Source organism: Chelon labrosus (genome assembly GCF_963514085.1).
Source record: "Chelon labrosus genome assembly, chromosome: 7".
NCBI classification, from domain to species: Eukaryota; Metazoa; Chordata; class Actinopteri; order Mugiliformes; family Mugilidae; genus Chelon; species Chelon labrosus.
Genome location: NC_140343.1, coordinates 20,804,099 through 20,820,700, shown reverse-complemented (window position 1 = coordinate 20,820,700; position 16,602 = coordinate 20,804,099). Strand labels below are relative to the sequence as shown.

The 16,602-nt window shown below is 41.4% G+C and overlaps 2 protein-coding genes across 2 annotated transcripts; both read left to right on the top strand.

The window, feature by feature from the left end:
- Nucleotides 1-994: 994 nt before the first annotated feature.
- Nucleotides 995-6,756, top strand: rp2 (RP2 activator of ARL3 GTPase). Its single transcript, XM_084549058.1, has 5 exons — nt 995-1,439; nt 2,672-3,340; nt 4,251-4,365; nt 4,930-5,015; nt 5,129-6,756. The coding sequence occupies exons 1-5, from the start codon at nt 1,281-1,283 to the stop codon at nt 5,210-5,212; spliced, it is 1,113 nt and encodes a 370-aa protein (XP_084405184.1). The 5' UTR covers nt 995-1,280; the 3' UTR covers nt 5,213-6,756.
- A 141-nt stretch (nt 6,757-6,897) lies between these two features.
- On the top strand, nt 6,898-15,969 carry jade3 (jade family PHD finger 3). The gene is made up of 11 exons (XM_084547588.1): nt 6,898-7,114; nt 8,964-9,023; nt 9,122-9,204; nt 9,298-9,455; nt 9,575-9,765; nt 9,974-10,185; nt 10,452-10,619; nt 10,711-10,827; nt 12,576-13,034; nt 13,904-14,021; nt 14,363-15,969. Exons 2-11 carry the CDS (start codon nt 8,975-8,977, stop codon nt 15,139-15,141), a joined length of 2,334 nt encoding a protein of 777 aa, XP_084403714.1. The 5' UTR covers nt 6,898-7,114; nt 8,964-8,974; the 3' UTR covers nt 15,142-15,969.
- The last annotated feature ends 633 nt before the right edge of the window (nt 15,970-16,602 follow it).

Below are 16,602 nucleotides of genomic sequence, written 5' to 3'. Positions count from 1 at the left end.
AAGATACATACTGCACATTCCCGGGGAAGTCCACTGCAGTCTTTGCTGCTCCCATCACTAAGAAGAGGGTGAATCTCCTGCAATTACTTCTGAACATTAGCATTAGTTCTTGAAAATACGTTTCACTTTGAATGCCACTCAACACAGTGCTCATCAGATGTTGTTGTATAAGAGGTGGGTGACTGTCACACACAGATGGGGGTAAGGAGTGTTTGGTAAAATCTCCATGAGACTTTAAACAATGGGCCTCTGACAGTCATGTCATTTGTACAGTAATAATTTGCATTGACTATATGTCAGTTGCTGTTACAATTAAAGGTGGATGTACAGAAAGGCCAGGCATCATGAAGCGGGATTACCTATTATTAGAGTATAGCGTGGTGGATTAAGTTGCAAGCTAATCTGATGTGTGGCCGAATGGTTACATGTTGTTTGTAGGTTGTTGCGCACCACTGTGCTGTTTTTAACCACAACCCAGACTTCCTGTCAGCACTCCAAGTACTGACTACCCTTTTACTTCGAATTGACCACTATATTCACCTTGTGAGTGTCAGCCAGTGTTATTATTTTCTATAAGATAGTGAAGTTTGGAAGTTTATATAAGCTGTTATTTGCGGTTAAGGGAAGACTGGGAGGGGTGTGTCTCTGACATATCAATACATATCAATAGCGATGCGTTCATGGTAGTCTGTGAAAATTTCCCGTTGCCGATTTTAACAAAGTGGCCCGAGTCCCCAACCATAACCTACCTGAATCAAATGTTGAAGCAGTTCTGGTGTCACAGTGCCTTACGTTATGATGAACGACGTGTAAATGCAGTTTCGTGCGTAAAAATTACACTCGATTAATACACTTTATCATCTGTGATACACCGCTGTATTTCATAATAGAATATATTGTGTATATAAACTTAGTTTATATACAAGTTAGAACGCTTAATTGAAATTAGGTTTTGTACACTTGTGTTTCATAAACGGGAATTAAAATAGGTCTATGTTCCACCTGTGGAAATCCTGTTAGCACTTGGCCCCAAACGCCTCATGAGCGCACACCTCCTCTACGTGATTGCGTCACTCTGCCCAGCTCAGTGATTGGCTGCCATGACGACCGTCGCCTTGTCGATTGGTTGCGAAACGAGGCTAGTAAACGGGAAGCTAAAAAAAAATCTTGTCAACTGAAGTGCACGTAGCTAAGCTTCTGCCTTACCTCTGTGGCGTTCCCCGGGCTAACCCTACGGTCAGAAAACTGGTAACACTTTTGGACACTACTGAGAGGGCAAAATGGGGTGCTTCTTTTCCAAGAAATCCAAAAGGAAGTCATCAGAAAAAGAGGAACGTACTCCGACAACAACGACTGTCGAAACTACAAGTAACGCGGTTCCCCTTGGCAACAACACCGACGAGGCTCCGAAGCAGTACAGCTGGGATAAGAGAGAGAAGGTAACGCGTAGGACCTGTGAAGCTAAATCTGAAGTGCTGAAATAAAACTAACGGGTGCATTTCTGTAAATTTAGACCTTAATCTTGTTCACTTTAGCTTCCCGACCTCTTAACTCCTGTGTTCTGTCGCTTTCAGGTAGCTAATAGTGAGCCTCTGAGAGATGTAGTTAGCTTACACCTCCAACTTATAAAGGTGTTACTAGCTTTTGTGTTAAAAACGTAAAAGGAAAAAAAAAAAACCTGCTCTCCACAAAGGCATCTATTATTTTTTTTTATTTTTTTTTAGCAATTTGTAATGTTGTCTAATGTCGGTATATGTGTTAATGAACTCATTTCCTGATTTCTGTAACAGTAAAAGTAAACAAACGCTGTTTACTTTCTGAGATTCAGTGCGCGGCAGCACACTTTTGTTTTGCTGAAATACTGAGCTTTAAGTGTTGCCAGATTAGCCAGAGGATTTATACGATGCTCATTATAAGTTTTTATGTCCAAAGCCTCGTCCTCTATCTCCATGTATTCAGCCTTATCTCATTATAGGATTACTACACAGCACTGTGTGGTTCCCTGCTCCACATCTTACCACACTTGACACAGCCCGTTCAGACCTTTATAGGCGTCAACCAGAGTGTGGTTCTGCTTCCGTTTTGACTCGTGGGATGTTGCACTCTAAATGTGGTTTACCAAAGAATCCACTGCATCACTAATCACGTTGCTGAATCTGAAAATAGAGTCCAAAAATAAACCCCTGGAAGTTAACAAGGTCAAAATCAAGTGTTTTTGGTGCTTTGCTTAACGCGCACACTTGCCAAGTCATGTGAAACCGAATACATCCTAATATGGCAGAATATGGCTGTTCTGGTGCTCAGTTTATGTTGAAACAGCAAATGGTTATTTAGACTAGCTCACTGACTAAAATGGGATTGCCAAAATAATGGAAACATGTGTTGGGAGAACGAGTCTCAGTACAATACAAAAGTAACACATACCACAACTTTTAAAATAAAAATTGTGATTAGTCAACAGCTCTTTTGTTTTAAACAAATACTTAATACCATAACCTTAATGAATTGGCAAGTGAGTGTATATTAGAGGTGTCATATACATTAAGAATTGCTTGTATTAAAATTTACTGGATGACAGAGGTAGTAATTTAAGAGTATATGCTCAAAAAATCACTAAATATATAGTTTGAATACTCAGTCAGTCACCTTTTTTTATTTTTTTTTTGTACAGGTTGACCCCAAGGACTACATGTTGACAGGGCTCAAAGACGTTACGGCCGGCCGTCTTCCTGGCAAGCTGAACGGGCAGCAGTTTGTCATCCAAGAGTGTGAGAACTGCAACATCTATGTGTTCGACCACGCGGCCACTATCACCATCGATGACTGTGTCAATTGCCGTATTTTTCTGGGACCCGTCAAAGGCAGTGTGTTTTTCAGAGACTGTAAAGACATCAAGTGTGTGGTGGCTTGTCAGCAGTTTCGCACACGGGACTGCAAAAAGATGGAGGTGTTCTTGTGCTGCGCCACTCAACCCATCATAGAGTCTTCCACTGGTATGAAGTTCGGCTGCTTCCAGTACTACTACCCAGAGCTGGCCTTCCACTTCAAGGACGCTGGACTTAGCATTTTCAACAACAACTGGAGTAATATCCACGACTTCACACCGGTGTCTGGAGAGAACAACTGGAGCTTGTTGCCAGAGGCTTCAGCGGTTCTGGAGTTTGTTCCAACACCGGACCCTGAGTCGGAGTTCAAGTCGGTTCGAATAGCCACTGACCCGTCACGCAGCATTGTGCCTTTGACAAAGGGAGGAAGGCGAAAGGACAGTGAAGAGTCCTGCCTCTTTGTTTTCTTCGCTGGGGAGTACACCACTGCAAATGCACGCAAACTGATCGATGAGGTGAGCATCAGAGTGTGAGGAGATTTCATTAGATTTATACCACCGGGTTTTGAAATAACAAACAAAAGGCTTTGTGTATGGACAGTAAGATGCTGGTGGTAATGATGAATCTGTACTTTATCCCCAGTAATACATTGCTGAGTGCAGTCATTACTGTCTGTGTTTTTAAAAGTTGCTCAGTGGGTTATAAGGCGGTCAAAACCACAGCGTCACCATTTTGAAATAGGAACGAAAGTAAAACTAAGAATCATAAGGAAGTTAAATAATCTAATCAAGCATTAGCGTCCACTGTTATTACAGCTATCAGAAATATATTACAGTCTGAAACTAGTTATCAGCCAATGAAACGAGTTGCATTGTCACTGAAGCTTATATTATTGTCAGGTAAAAACAGTTATTTCTCCTGAATAAAGAGTATGATGATCCTCTTCAGCATTTATTTTAGTCCTCATTTCAGTTTAAGTTTGCATTCAAAGTTTTTTTTCAGAAAGACATATTAATATTTCTTCATTATCTTTAGAACTGAGGTGCAGGACTTGCCTACTTTGTAGTCCCAAATAAATATTTTATATTCTTATTTCATCAAAGTTGTATAAGTTTAATACATGATCACGTAACAGCATCATTTTTCATTCATTCTTTTGTTTAACCACAACTTTTCAGGAATGCTTGGCCAACATGCTCAGCTGGCTGTGTAGCTTCTTACACATTCCAGTTATGTTTGTGTTGTCCGTAAGAAATGCATTACTCTAACACACAAGCATGAGACCGGATCCACATGTGGAACAGTACAGAAGTCATGCTGCGTGGTTATCTTGTGTTTAAACAGGAAGGGTTCTTTGAATATTTTATGGTATGGTGCTAACTTTAAGTGATAATTATATATCTTTATTTGCACCTATTTGCACAGGCGGCCGCAAAAGGGTTTGTACTGGTGCAAACAAAGGAAGTCGCAATGCGACCTGAAGATGTGAAGAGGGTGTTTCAGAATACTGCAGACGATGTTGTGGAGTGGATTACTAAAGGTGAGTTCCTTTTTTATTGTCTCTGTTGTTGTTTTTGTGTTGTTGCCAATATATCAGCTGTTCAGGAACTCAACCAGGTATGTTAGATCGTCGTAGATTATCTTGGGAAGCTGTTTTATAAACCTAACCACTACAGCATGGGCATACTCTACACATACTAATGAGGGAGATGGTGTTCATATTACCACAGAGCAGAAATAAAACAGCAGTTTGTGCCCTAAAATGGCTAAACTTATAAAAGGAGTATAGCATCACTTCTTCAAGTAATTTTATTATGAGACCTGTAAGTTGTTTTATGAAAGGATTTCTCTGTTATTTACTCCCTCTCGTTCCGAAAGTATAAATACATTTGGGATGCCGCTGCTGACTGCTACTTTTTCGATGCTAATCTTGTACATATTGCAGAAATCAATAAAATATTAGAAAAGAGCTTAACTTTGGTAGAATTGAGTTACTGTTGTGTAACTGAAGTATGTGAGAGGATTTTACAAACAGCAGGGGAACCCGTATTGATATTTATTTACTGAAGCATTGTGACCTTGATACTGTATCCTACTACTAAAGGCCCTGTCACTGCCCTCGAGCTGAACGGCGACGGAGTTGTGGAAGCCTGCAAGACCATTGTCAATGAAGTGTTCAGTGGGACCAAGGTAATCACATTATATTTATGGCATATGTCTCTTTACACAGATAGGCTTGATATCTCAAGAAATAAATAAAAAAATCCCTCCAATCTAGAGATATGTTATGTTGTCTTTCACAGGTTTTTGTCTCTGATAACAAAAACACTTCGTCTCGAGACGTGGACAGCTTCTTCAACTTCGCTGACATGCAGATGGGCTTGTAAATGGTCATGTATCAAAACAAACTGCCTGAATTGATTGAGATTTTTCTACCGCTCTGCCACCCCACCGTCCAGCTCAGGCTGAATACGTGTACAGATTGTTTGCCTCTTTTTGTCATTAAAAGATGGATAGGAACGGAAGTGTTATCTGATAAAGCCTTCGGTAGACCAGTTCCCCTCTAATGAATGACTCTGCAGAGTTATCCCTTGAAATTCAGCTGTAAACCACTCATTAGTTGCTAACAGTGCTGTGAATATTTATATTTCTATGAATGTATCTGGTAATTCTGTTACTCTTGTGAATGTAGCTCCTGGCTGTAAATGTGTTTTTCTTTTTATTTAAAGTGTTGCTTTTTGTCACTGTCTGAATTACAATGGGAAAAATACAAGCACAAGAATGCCTGAGGGAAAATGTTTTATATTTTTATTTCTTTTAAGGATTAATTTGTGTGTGTTGTTTAGGTAAATCACATTTATCATTTTAAAATGTGTATATCTGAAACATTCTGTGTAGATGATGACTACATGTTTGTGGATATTTGTTAGGCCAAAGCTGGTTTGAGTTGGTCTCGTTAACTGATCCGTTTACACTGAATTGTGTGAACGTGTATAATGGCTGGATTTTTGATGTAGGCAACTCGTGATCATTTTTTTAAAGATTTGTAAAAATTTGTTTTATACTCTACTTCATGTTTTTGTATAGAAACAAGTTAATGTCCTAATGTTCTAATTTTTAGTTAAGTTTCATTATGTGTGAAAAGAAGCTGCACGAAGTTTAGATGAAGGTTGGCAAACTTGAACCAACAACATTTTATAATTATGATATAGTAAATTAATGAGTTGAAATATAATACGGACACTGGCATCAGAACAACTGCTTGGTTATAAGGTTGACATTTACAAAAATGTTACAGACAGTGGGGTAAAGGGAAGTGTCCTGGTTCCTCTTTGTAACCTGATCAACTCTTAACTAAAGAGCTCTCAAAGTTCAAATTGAGTGATTTTATGTAATATTTTGAGAAGCTGTGAATTTAGGCACACCTCTTTGGCCAGTTGTGTCTGATAGCTGGTTCATGCATACCATTCATGGGTTGTTTTATTGGTGTTGTAGAGACCCCATTTTCCACTCATTGCAGCATGTCTCAGCAGACTGAATCATCACTGTCTTTCTCAGTGGATCACAGTTCGCAGCTTTCATTTCAGTAATTTCACTTCCACCTATGTAAACAGCATGAATTGGCTAAGTACTAAATGTTCCATTCAATGGCAAACAGCCCGACCTCACCCAGTCGGGCTAATAATTTATTCATTTATCACTGATAAAATGCCTGATATATCAAACGGTTTTGTACGGTTGCCTTTATAAAAAATAAAAAATAAAAATACATCTATAGGGACTTCATGTGATGTACTTTTGTATTTGTAAACTTTTTGTACTGGAGCATACAGTTTTTGTAGAGCATTTTGTCTTGTCAATGCACGTGTCTGTAATTTTGTTTGTACACTCAAACGACATCTTGTCTTTGTGAAATTCAGAGTCACATTAAAAGCCGCAGAAGCAGATAATTTGTTTGGCTAGTTATTTAACATAAGTTTGATATCGGTGTGTTGAACGCCTGGTTGTCGCCACAGACATGAACGCCAGTGGAAAAATCGAGCACACCCAGGCTGGAGTGAAGTCGACGGGCTTTGGGACCCGGCGGGCCGCGCGGTACAATAGAGCTGTTGTGCCGTGTTGGTGGACAGATTGCAAGGCTGGAGATTCCCACTGTGGTGGGATACAAAACACTAAATTTAACCTATAGCTAGAAGCAGAGCCACTGTTTTTTACCAGTATATGTTTGTACGGTGTGTCTGGTCGTATATGTGACTGGAATAAAGCGGACAGCAGAGCGTGGACTGAAGGTAAGATGGGAGGAATGTGAACAATATGCCCGTGTGTTCAGTGGGGCTCAATGTGGCAGGATTTGCCCTGGATGGTTTATCCAGGCCACGGGGCCTGCTCTTTTTTTTTTTTTTTTTTGCTTTTCTATCTCTGTTTCTGCCTCTTTACTCCGTAAATGTTAGCGACTATTAGGTGACCGTCTTTCCGCTAGCATATGGGTTTCTACGCTGGATAGTAAACCCAGTTTAGCCATACTTACATTCGCATAAATGGCTGTAGGAAGTGACATCTTTGTATGATGGTGGCGCCCATGTTTGATTTCATAGCCTGTGGTGCAGCAGGCCTGTGTATGTGTGTGTGTGTTTGGCGCCAATACTTCTCTTGGGGCAGTGCACGTATTGTTGTCCCTGGTGTACTTATAGCTCAGTAAAGTTATAGCTAACACCCACATAGATAGTGCAAAGGTAGGAGGAGTAATGTAAATAATGTGGCAAGCGCAATTTGGTCATAGTTTCCTGTTAAGTTGGAATATCAGGAGCATGATGTCATATCCGTGCGCGGCCGCAGCCTCCCGTTCAACCTGTGTGTACATGAGGACATGGACATGGATCTAGTCATTCATCTTTGTCACTGTACTGCTGACTTTATTATGGTTTAGTAGTACTACTAAAGAAAGCTTGAATACGATCACAACAGGAGCCACAACCTGCATGTGACGCAAGCATAGACCCTGATGAATGCAGAAGATTATAAAACATCCCCAACTCAGTTCATTCATGTTTGCAGGCTAACACTTCAAAATCCAAAGAATATTCACTTTACTCTGATATAAAGCATAAAAAAACTGCTGAATCCAATTTGGAGTGCAGAGTTATTTTCTGTTATTCATTAAAACTCAGCTCATGTGAGTAAACATCAAAATACAGGAACATGTTCGATGAATAGCTGTAGCTTTAGTGTACATAAAGGTCAGAAACAACAGAAAGTGGTGAAACACGCTTTATGATCGTCACTTAATTTATTACTGTTGGTACACTGATCGTGAGTCGCGAGTGACTGAACACACGGTGTTTGCTCTATTTAGAGATGGAAACACTTGTGTCAGAAGCAGATGCCAGGCTCTTTGAGTGCTCTGAGCTTTGTGATGTAGATTAGAAAACTTAGCTCGGAGATTTTCCTCAGCGGTTGGCATTAGTGTGTGTGTTACTAGTACTATGGTATGGAGAGAAACTGGCTGCGTGCCTCCTCCTCCTACCCCTCCTGTCCTCATGGGGAATGTGAGGCATGTCCTGTCTGTTGAAACGACGTACTGTATTTAGGGCTACTCTAGGTTTGAGTCCTTCAGTATGTTGAAACCTAAATGAATCGTCCCTGTGGTTCAGTAGGCTAAAGGTACACACTGTGCGCCGTCTGTCTGTCACTCTAGTTTCACTTCCCTTTTTTTTTTTTAAAAAGAAATATCTGAAACCAAGCTTTCTATGTACTACATTATAATGTTGTCAGCAGGTTCATATTGACAACACGTCAGTAGTTTTTTGACCAAATTCAGATATTTTGAAGAAAAAGGAAGCAACTGTGCATACTCACCATAAATCTTGGGTGGTACACTGTGTGTACACTGGACACATGCTTGTTGTTCATACGTGTCTGTCGCTTATAGGATTGACCTATATTTCTTATTTGCAGATCTGAAATAAAGTTTGGTTTGTCAGAAGAATCTACTAGCATGCTTTTCAATGTGAAATTTATGGTATTTTTTTTTTGTATTAATTGTTCAGTTTGTTAATGATTTGAAACACAGGCTTCCGCTTTCATTCAACATTAAAATCATTTATTTTAACGTCTCTTCTTTCCTGTTTTCTTCTGCAGGATGTTACAGGATGAAACGTCTCAAGTCCTCCAGCAGCAGTGACAGTTCTGACAATGAGAGTGAGTCCTCACTTTACCTAAAGCAAACTATATTATTCTTTTTATTTGTTTTTTTTTTTACCACTGCTCTTTTAATAACATTCTCTTTCTTCTTGTAGGTCCTTCGACCTCCTTCTGCTCCTCAAACCAATATGGCAGCAAACCTGGGACCCCCGCCTCCAACCCAAAGAAACCGGCTGAAGTAAGTGATCAGTCTGTGCTTAGTGTCGTGAAATGTAAGGACCAGTGTCTGACCGCTGTGTGCCCTGTGGGCCTTTTTTCCTCCTACCTCTAGGTGTTTAGAAAAGACCTGATCAGTGCCATGAAGCTGCCAGACTCCCACCATGTCCCCCCAGAGGACTACTACCTTCTGGCAGACACATGGAGGCAGGAGTGGGAGAAGGGAGTCCAAGTGCCAGCAAGTCCAGACACCATCCCAGAGCCATCAGTCAGGTGCTCCTGTGCCATTCCCATAAGTCTCACTGTAGACCAACCAATCTAAATGTGCCACTTTAGCTTTTTTTAGCAGCTTCACAGCACTGAGAGATGTTTGTTGTCTCTTTTGTGTTCAGAATTATTGCAGAGAAGCCCAAGGAATTGCTTTACAGCCACCAGAGGAAGTACATCCAGTGCTCGAGCCAGGAGTCAACAGAACCAGGTTATGTCAACATCAAAGAGCTGGCAGAGGCCATGTGTCGCTATGATTTGGACGACATGGACCTCCACTGGCTGCAAGCACTCAACAAAGAGCTTGTCCGCATGGGTAAGGAACAAGAATGTAAAGGATAATCCACCGTAAAACTCTCATTGTATTGTCTCTGTGAAATTAGACAGTGTTGTCAGTATCTGCAGACATCTGTCGTCCTAAGCTAGAAATAAGAGCATTAAGATTTGGACTGATGATATCCGGACGGTGTTGGCTGCGGTTTCTCTGACCATGTGGGGCTTTTTGTCCCCCGTCTGTCTTTCAGGAGAGGAGCCCATGGATGAGCTGACAATGGAGCGTGCCATGGAGTCCCTGGAGAGTCAGTGCCATGACAACATGAACCACGCCATCGAGACAGTGGAAGGTCTGGGGATTGAATACGACGAGGACGTTATCTGCGATGTGTGCCGCTCCCCAGACAGCGAAGAAGGGAATGACATGGTGTTCTGTGACAAATGCAACATCTGCGTGCACCAGGTAAACGTCATCTGGGATTACACAGGCAGCATATCGGCTCAGTAGTTCATCAATCAGCTGATTCGTCATTTAACTGAAAGCCCTAAAAACACACAGTTAAACATGTCAAAACTGCTTTGTCTGTAGTATTATTCCTCTAGAAACAGAGGTAATTAAAAATGATCGATTGTATCTTGTTGATTTTTTTGTCTTGACTATTTTCAAATGGTTCTGATAGTGAATGTGACAGTTACACATCACTTGGTAACAATATGGTCTCTCCACAGGCCTGTTATGGCATTGTCAAAGTGCCTGTTGGAAACTGGCTGTGTAGGACGTGTGTCCTCGGCATCGACCCGCAGTGCCTTCTGTGTCCCCAAAAGGGAGGTGCCATGAAGGCTACACGTGCCGGCACCAAGTGGGCGCATGTAAGCTGTGCCCTGTGGATCCCAGAGGTAAGTAATCAAACCCCTACAGTCTAGTCTCTGTTTGTTCCCCATCTGTTTACGTCATGCACAGTAAATATTAAATAACCTTGTTGCGCAGGTGAGCATCGCTTGTCCTGAGAGGATGGAACCCATCACCAAAGTCTCCCACATCCCACCCAGTCGCTGGTCTCTTATCTGCAGTCTGTGTAAACTGAAGACGGGCGCATGTATCCAGGTCAGAATGGGTATTTTATGTCACTGTATTAATGTTAGAATAACCATATTAATGCTTAAATTTGCCCTCTCAGTCTTCTACCTGACTGTACTGTCCACACGAGACTAAAATTAGCTCTCACTATATGTGACATGTGCTGTTGAAGTTCATCAGGGTGAAAAATAACCATAACAAGAGCCTTCACTGTCTCACTTTTCTGATAGTTGGTGTCCGCTACAACGCAAACTTCCCAGGTGGTAATCAAATTATGAAACCAGTTGTGTAAACTTGAAATGCTGGACAAGTGACTTTCTGTAAAATATGAAAATCCTCTTACAGTAATCCTGTTACATACGGTAATTGGGTTACAGATATTTCGGTTATTATTACTACTAGTCCTAGTATTATAGTGTGCTGCAGCTGTGTGTGGATTACCAAGTGATTTTTCCTTAACCCAGCAGAAACAGCTGCTGTGGGTAAGTACAGTCGCTGTCACTAAATCACTACTTTCAAATACACTAAGAACTGGACTGCTAGGATGTACATGTACATAGGCCATGTCAGTGTTTGTTAAAGTTTGACCATCAGCCAGCAGGCACACACTCTGGCCAAGTGCTGCATTCAGTTTCAAGTGTGAGCTCAAGATTTCCAAAGAAAACTTTGCTAAAACAATAAGATCTTTTGTTATTGTGGATCTAATATAAAACAACAACACACATTTTGCTCGTTGGTGTGTTCAGTTAAGTAAACTTCATATATCTGTTAGTGAGAGGACTTGGTGTCATATTGTTGTGCCCCTGACAAAGCCACGTTTTCTTCGCTTCCAGAAGTTGAAAATGACGTAATTTCAAGTTCTGACTTTCCAAAAGAGAGTTTATATCAAATGCAGGAATATTTAATTTGTTGCGACACTATACCAATAATAACATTTCACCAGCATGTGCATAAAAGTTTTACATTGCGTCCTTTTGTGCTGGATCTGTAATTGTGGAAACACATAATATTTTAAAGTTACAAATAAGTAGTAAGTGCATAGAAATAGGCATTTTTAGTCAAAAGAGTTCAATTCTTGGGTGCTAATCGATCAAAGCAGCTAATCAGTGTAACACAGTGTAATCATATGACACATGTATCATCATTTATGTTTTGCTGCATGTTTAGCTGATGTAGACAGTAGTAACTTTCCTTTGTTGCATAATTGTATAGCTGTCCTTGTGTGGCTCTGGCTCAGTAGTAAAATCCCTTGCATATGGACCACCTGCTGATGTGTCATTGAGCAAAACACTGAAATCCAAGTTGGTCCCAGTGCTTGGCACAGGTGTGTGGAGGTGTCATTCTGATGGCAAAGTGATCTGAGTAACTGTGGGTTAAAAATTTGCTATAGAAATACAAAACCGTTTACCATGATAAATTTGATGAAAGTTTCTATTCATGGTGTGATAATATTCCTCCAGTCTTACTTTGGTGTGTTCAAAACAAGGGAGAGAGAGTATGAGGATGCTGACAGGACAGGGAGAGAAGACCGATTAATGACTTGAGATATTCCACTGATGTGGCTTCTCATGCGTACTCCAGACAACAGTCAAGCAGGGAGAGTGAGTCTGAGTCTGAGACAGTGACAAGCAGGTAACGATGAAAGTGATGAAGAGGGAGGAGAGGAGTTTGAGCCTTGTCCAAACAGCCCAAAGTGAATGTCATCTCTAGTGTGATTAGGTCCTCTCTGGTTACAACCTTGACGTAAATGTCTGTCTTTCCCCTTCTGCTCACAGTGTTCGGTAAAGAACTGCACCACTCCCTTCCATGTGACATGTGCCTTTGAGCACAGCCTGGAGATGAAGACCATCCTGGATGAAGGGGATGAGGTTAAGTTCAAGTCTTACTGCCTCAAGCACAGCAAGTCTAAAACGGGGGATGCTGGCCTGAGCCCAGCTCGCTCTAAACCCCCCAACGAGGCGGGGAAGGTGGGCCAGCGGGCACAGAGACTACAGGAGCTGGAAGAGGAGTTCTACACTCTAATCCAGCTGGACGAGCTGGCCCATGCCCTCGGGCTCTCTGTGCGCCTGGTAGACTACATCTATCAGTACTGGAAGCTGAAGAGGAAAGCCAACTTTAACAGAGCTCTGCTGCCCCCTAAAGAGGAGGAGGAGAACATGGTGCTGCAGCCTCAGGAGGACAGCATCCACACACGCATGCGGATGTTCATGCACCTACGGCAGGATTTGGAGAGGGTGGGTGGCTTTTTACGCTGCAGTGTAGAAGTGTTTAGTGCTGAGTCTGTGTAATTCAGCTGATGGAGCAGGCGCTGTATGTGTCCAGTTAATTGTTAATTTTATTCATTTATGTTTAGAAATCCAGACAGTTGGAGTTCACGTAGAGAACCAGAATGACCACAGATTTCATATTAAATATAGTCATTGATTGTTGTTTCATGGACACTATTTTAAAACATTTTTAAAAATATTACATAGATTCTTCTAGATAATCTTGATAAATGACCCTTTATGCACATAACACCTTTGACCAAATTAGACTCGCATATAAAAAAAAAATCACATGTTATGGCCGAAAGGAATTTCTTGAACTGAACTCTTCGCAACACAAATTGGCTTTTAGTTCTGCATTGTTTGGTTTTAAAACATACTGAAATCATGCAGTGGAAACAACTGAACTCAAACCAAATTGATTTATTCTCACGAGTAGAAAAACTGCTGCAGAGCCTGGAAGGCTTGTCAAGTACGGCAAATGAAAAAGAAGTACTCAAAAAAAAAAAAAAAAAAGCTGCTGCAGTCTGCAAGACAGCAGATATGTAGGCTTTGTTTTCCAGCAAAATAACAACCAAACAACAAACAGCAAATCCTCACAATGGTCATTGTTTCAAGGGAGCAATGGTACTAAACCTTTCAAGTCAGCACTAAGACAGTTATTTGTGTTGTGCTGATTTAGTTCAGACTGCTTTAACCATTATGTTTGTATTTCTGGTGATATGTGACAAATAACTAACTCTCTGTCAAGTTGTCCAACTGTCAAATGTGAAAGCCTATTAAGTGTGTTGTGCTGTCTTGTAACATACTACACTGATGTTTTGTCCACTGTCCAGGTGAGAAATCTGTGCTACATGGTGAGTCGACGGGAGAAGCTGAAGGTGTTGCAGAATAAAGCCCAGGAGCAGATGTTCAACTTGCATGTGAAGCTCATGAACCAAGAGCTGTCCGCTGGTGAGCTCGAATTTAAAAGAATAATCAACATAATTCCAGATTTTAAGATATTGTTGTGCTGCCGAGACTGCAAGGGTTTGTGCCGATTCAGAGGGTGGATCAGTAGATTTAGTTTTATTAATAACCTTTACCTTGGGAGATCACGTGGAGTGGTGCATTCAGTGCTCCCTGGTCTTGTAAGATAATCTCAATAATATCCTGTAGTGTTGTGTTGGGCTACTATTTTCAAATCTTGTAGAGAGTTCAAGTTTGAATAGAGGTTTCTCAAAGTACAATCTGAGTCCAGCATCAATGAATGATGGCTTAATCTTTAACAAATGTGTCTTGTTTTCCCTCTAAAGGTCTTCCTGCTTCATTCCCAGTGGAGAGCACGCTGTTTCGGCCTCCTCCTAGGATTACTCTGAAGCTAAAAATGCCCAAAGCTTCAAGTCTTGGAAACGGACACCCCAGTTCCAAATCTGGCAACGGGCCACTCTGCCCGGACAATAGTGGCAATGTTACAGAACACGCTGGGGAAGGGCTAGGCCTGGGGAAGCCTCAGCTGCACGGCCGTGGTCTGAGAGAGGAGCGCTCCAATGGCCGACTGTCTTCCTCAAGCCACACCAGTAGCACTGCGCTGCCTGTTAAACTGACTGGCAAACCTTTAGCACTGCACGCTGCGCTCCACGGCCATTCATCCAACAGTAATGGCAAAATGGACCCAGACCGAGCGTGTACGACCAAATCTAACGGCCTCTTAGAAAAGTTTGTGGCTCAGAAGGACAGCTCTTGTCAGACTCCCAGTGGCAGGGACACTTCGAATGAGGCCTTGGACAAGAGCAGCTTTCGTAAGTCTGCCATGGAGCACTTTGGCAGGTCTTTCAAAGAGGCAACCATTAACTTGGTACGGACCACAGAGGACCTGCGGGCCTCTGACAAACTGTCCCGAAAGGGCTCAGGTAAGGAGAGACTCTGGGCCAAACCTGTGTCTGAACATAAAGTGAAAAACATGCGAGCGTACCAGGACAGTGACGGATACTGCCCTGACCTGGAGCTCAGCGATTCAGAGCCAGAGGCCAAAGGGAGGCACAGACGACAAGGGAAGCAGTCTCTGGGCTCCAGACACCCTATGCAAAGGTGACGGCTGTTTGTTTACTCTCCTGACCTTCTGCCAGTCAGGCCATCTCTTTGAACACATCTCTATCAGGGACCAGACCGAGCCGCAGGGCTCACGGTGCAGTGACCACCGAGCAGAAGATGGAAGAACATCACTCAGTAGTGTTTATCAAGAAGCATAGCCCGGTGTCACTTTTGGTTTCAGAACAAATATGTCCTCTGAGATTATCATGCTTGCCTTTCATTTGTGTCCAGAACAACAATTGTACTTCACACTATTTTGGATCAAACAGTCCAGTTCAATTTGCCTTTTTGACTAAACCTGCTGTACATAAAATGTTCAAATTGGAATGTAAATAATGTCTAACTCAACCACAAATGTTCCACTATATTGATACTGACAGATGAACTGACAGGTGGAAGTTGTGCATATAATTGTCAAGTAGCGGAGTCCTTTTTGAAAACACAAATGCCTTGTGTGTGTTGGAATGCTTCACACCCTTAGTACCTTTAGTTTTGATGGTTACAGTACGTCACATCTTGGTGTGACAAAACACAGTGTAGTCTGTGACGTTTGGGTCCCAAACTGGGACTAATGTAAGAACGTATATTTACATTCCTTGGTGCGTCCTTCGGTAGCAGGAACTGAAGCTGGATGCATGAAAGCAAAAAATGAGCTGTGTGATTGACGACCGTCAGATTGCCTTTGATTCTGGTCTCAGATCATCACATGGTCAGCCTTCACTGTCGCAGACGTTAAATTGTGAAAACAAGCTGTGAAACATTCATGTTTGCAGTCTTTGCTGTTACTTATGTCCCTGATTTGATAATAAACAACCGGGCATGGATGATTCATTTGGGTTGGATATTATTTTTTTGTACAGATCTCAAGTTAATACTCTGAGTGAAACCTCTTTTTTTCTACTTGTTTTACTACAAAATCAATTGAAGCATTTGCAATTGAGGAAATACTAAATGATTCATAAAAAAGGGAAAAAAGCCCCATGACTATGATCATTTTTACAAATACACGCCCCTTCATTAAGGTCTTATGTTAGTTCTGCTGGCCTTTTCAGCTTTTGATTATGTTAAATATGTTTTCAAACACATCACATAGGAACGGTTTATGAATTGCAAAAACACTAATATGTTCAAATACAAACAGAAAACACCTGCACGTGCATTTTCACATGTACACATATGTTTCTCATTTGCAAAGTACATTTTTAAATAAATTCCTAAAAACATTTGTGGTTGCCTTATTATTCCTGTTAAAATATGACCAGCAAGCAGCAATAAGGTTATTAAACTTATTTTCACAGATGGTACGTTTTAGTTGAAAGAAATAAAGGAAGGTATGGAAGTGCATTGCTGCCACGCCAAAAAACAAAATGGATCAGTATGACGTTATAACGTGATAAGTGTCACATTAAAACATTTTTTTCAAGTTGTAGGGATGCAATGGCTCCAGAGTGAGTCTGAAGCC

Coding starts and splice junctions, on each gene's coding strand:
- jade3 (XM_084547588.1), top strand. CDS start 8,975: ATGAAACGTCTCAAGTCCTCCAGCAGCAGTGACAGTTCTGACAATGAG. Junction 13,035..13,903: donor TACGGCAGGATTTGGAGAGG/GTGGGTGGCTTT, acceptor TCCACTGTCCAG/GTGAGAAATCTGTGCTACAT. Junction 14,022..14,362: donor GAACCAAGAGCTGTCCGCTG/GTGAGCTCGAAT, acceptor TTCCCTCTAAAG/GTCTTCCTGCTTCATTCCCA.
- rp2 (XM_084549058.1), top strand. CDS start 1,281: ATGGGGTGCTTCTTTTCCAAGAAATCCAAAAGGAAGTCATCAGAAAAA. Junction 3,341..4,250: donor CACGCAAACTGATCGATGAG/GTGAGCATCAGA, acceptor CTATTTGCACAG/GCGGCCGCAAAAGGGTTTGT. Junction 4,366..4,929: donor TGTGGAGTGGATTACTAAAG/GTGAGTTCCTTT, acceptor CTACTACTAAAG/GCCCTGTCACTGCCCTCGAG.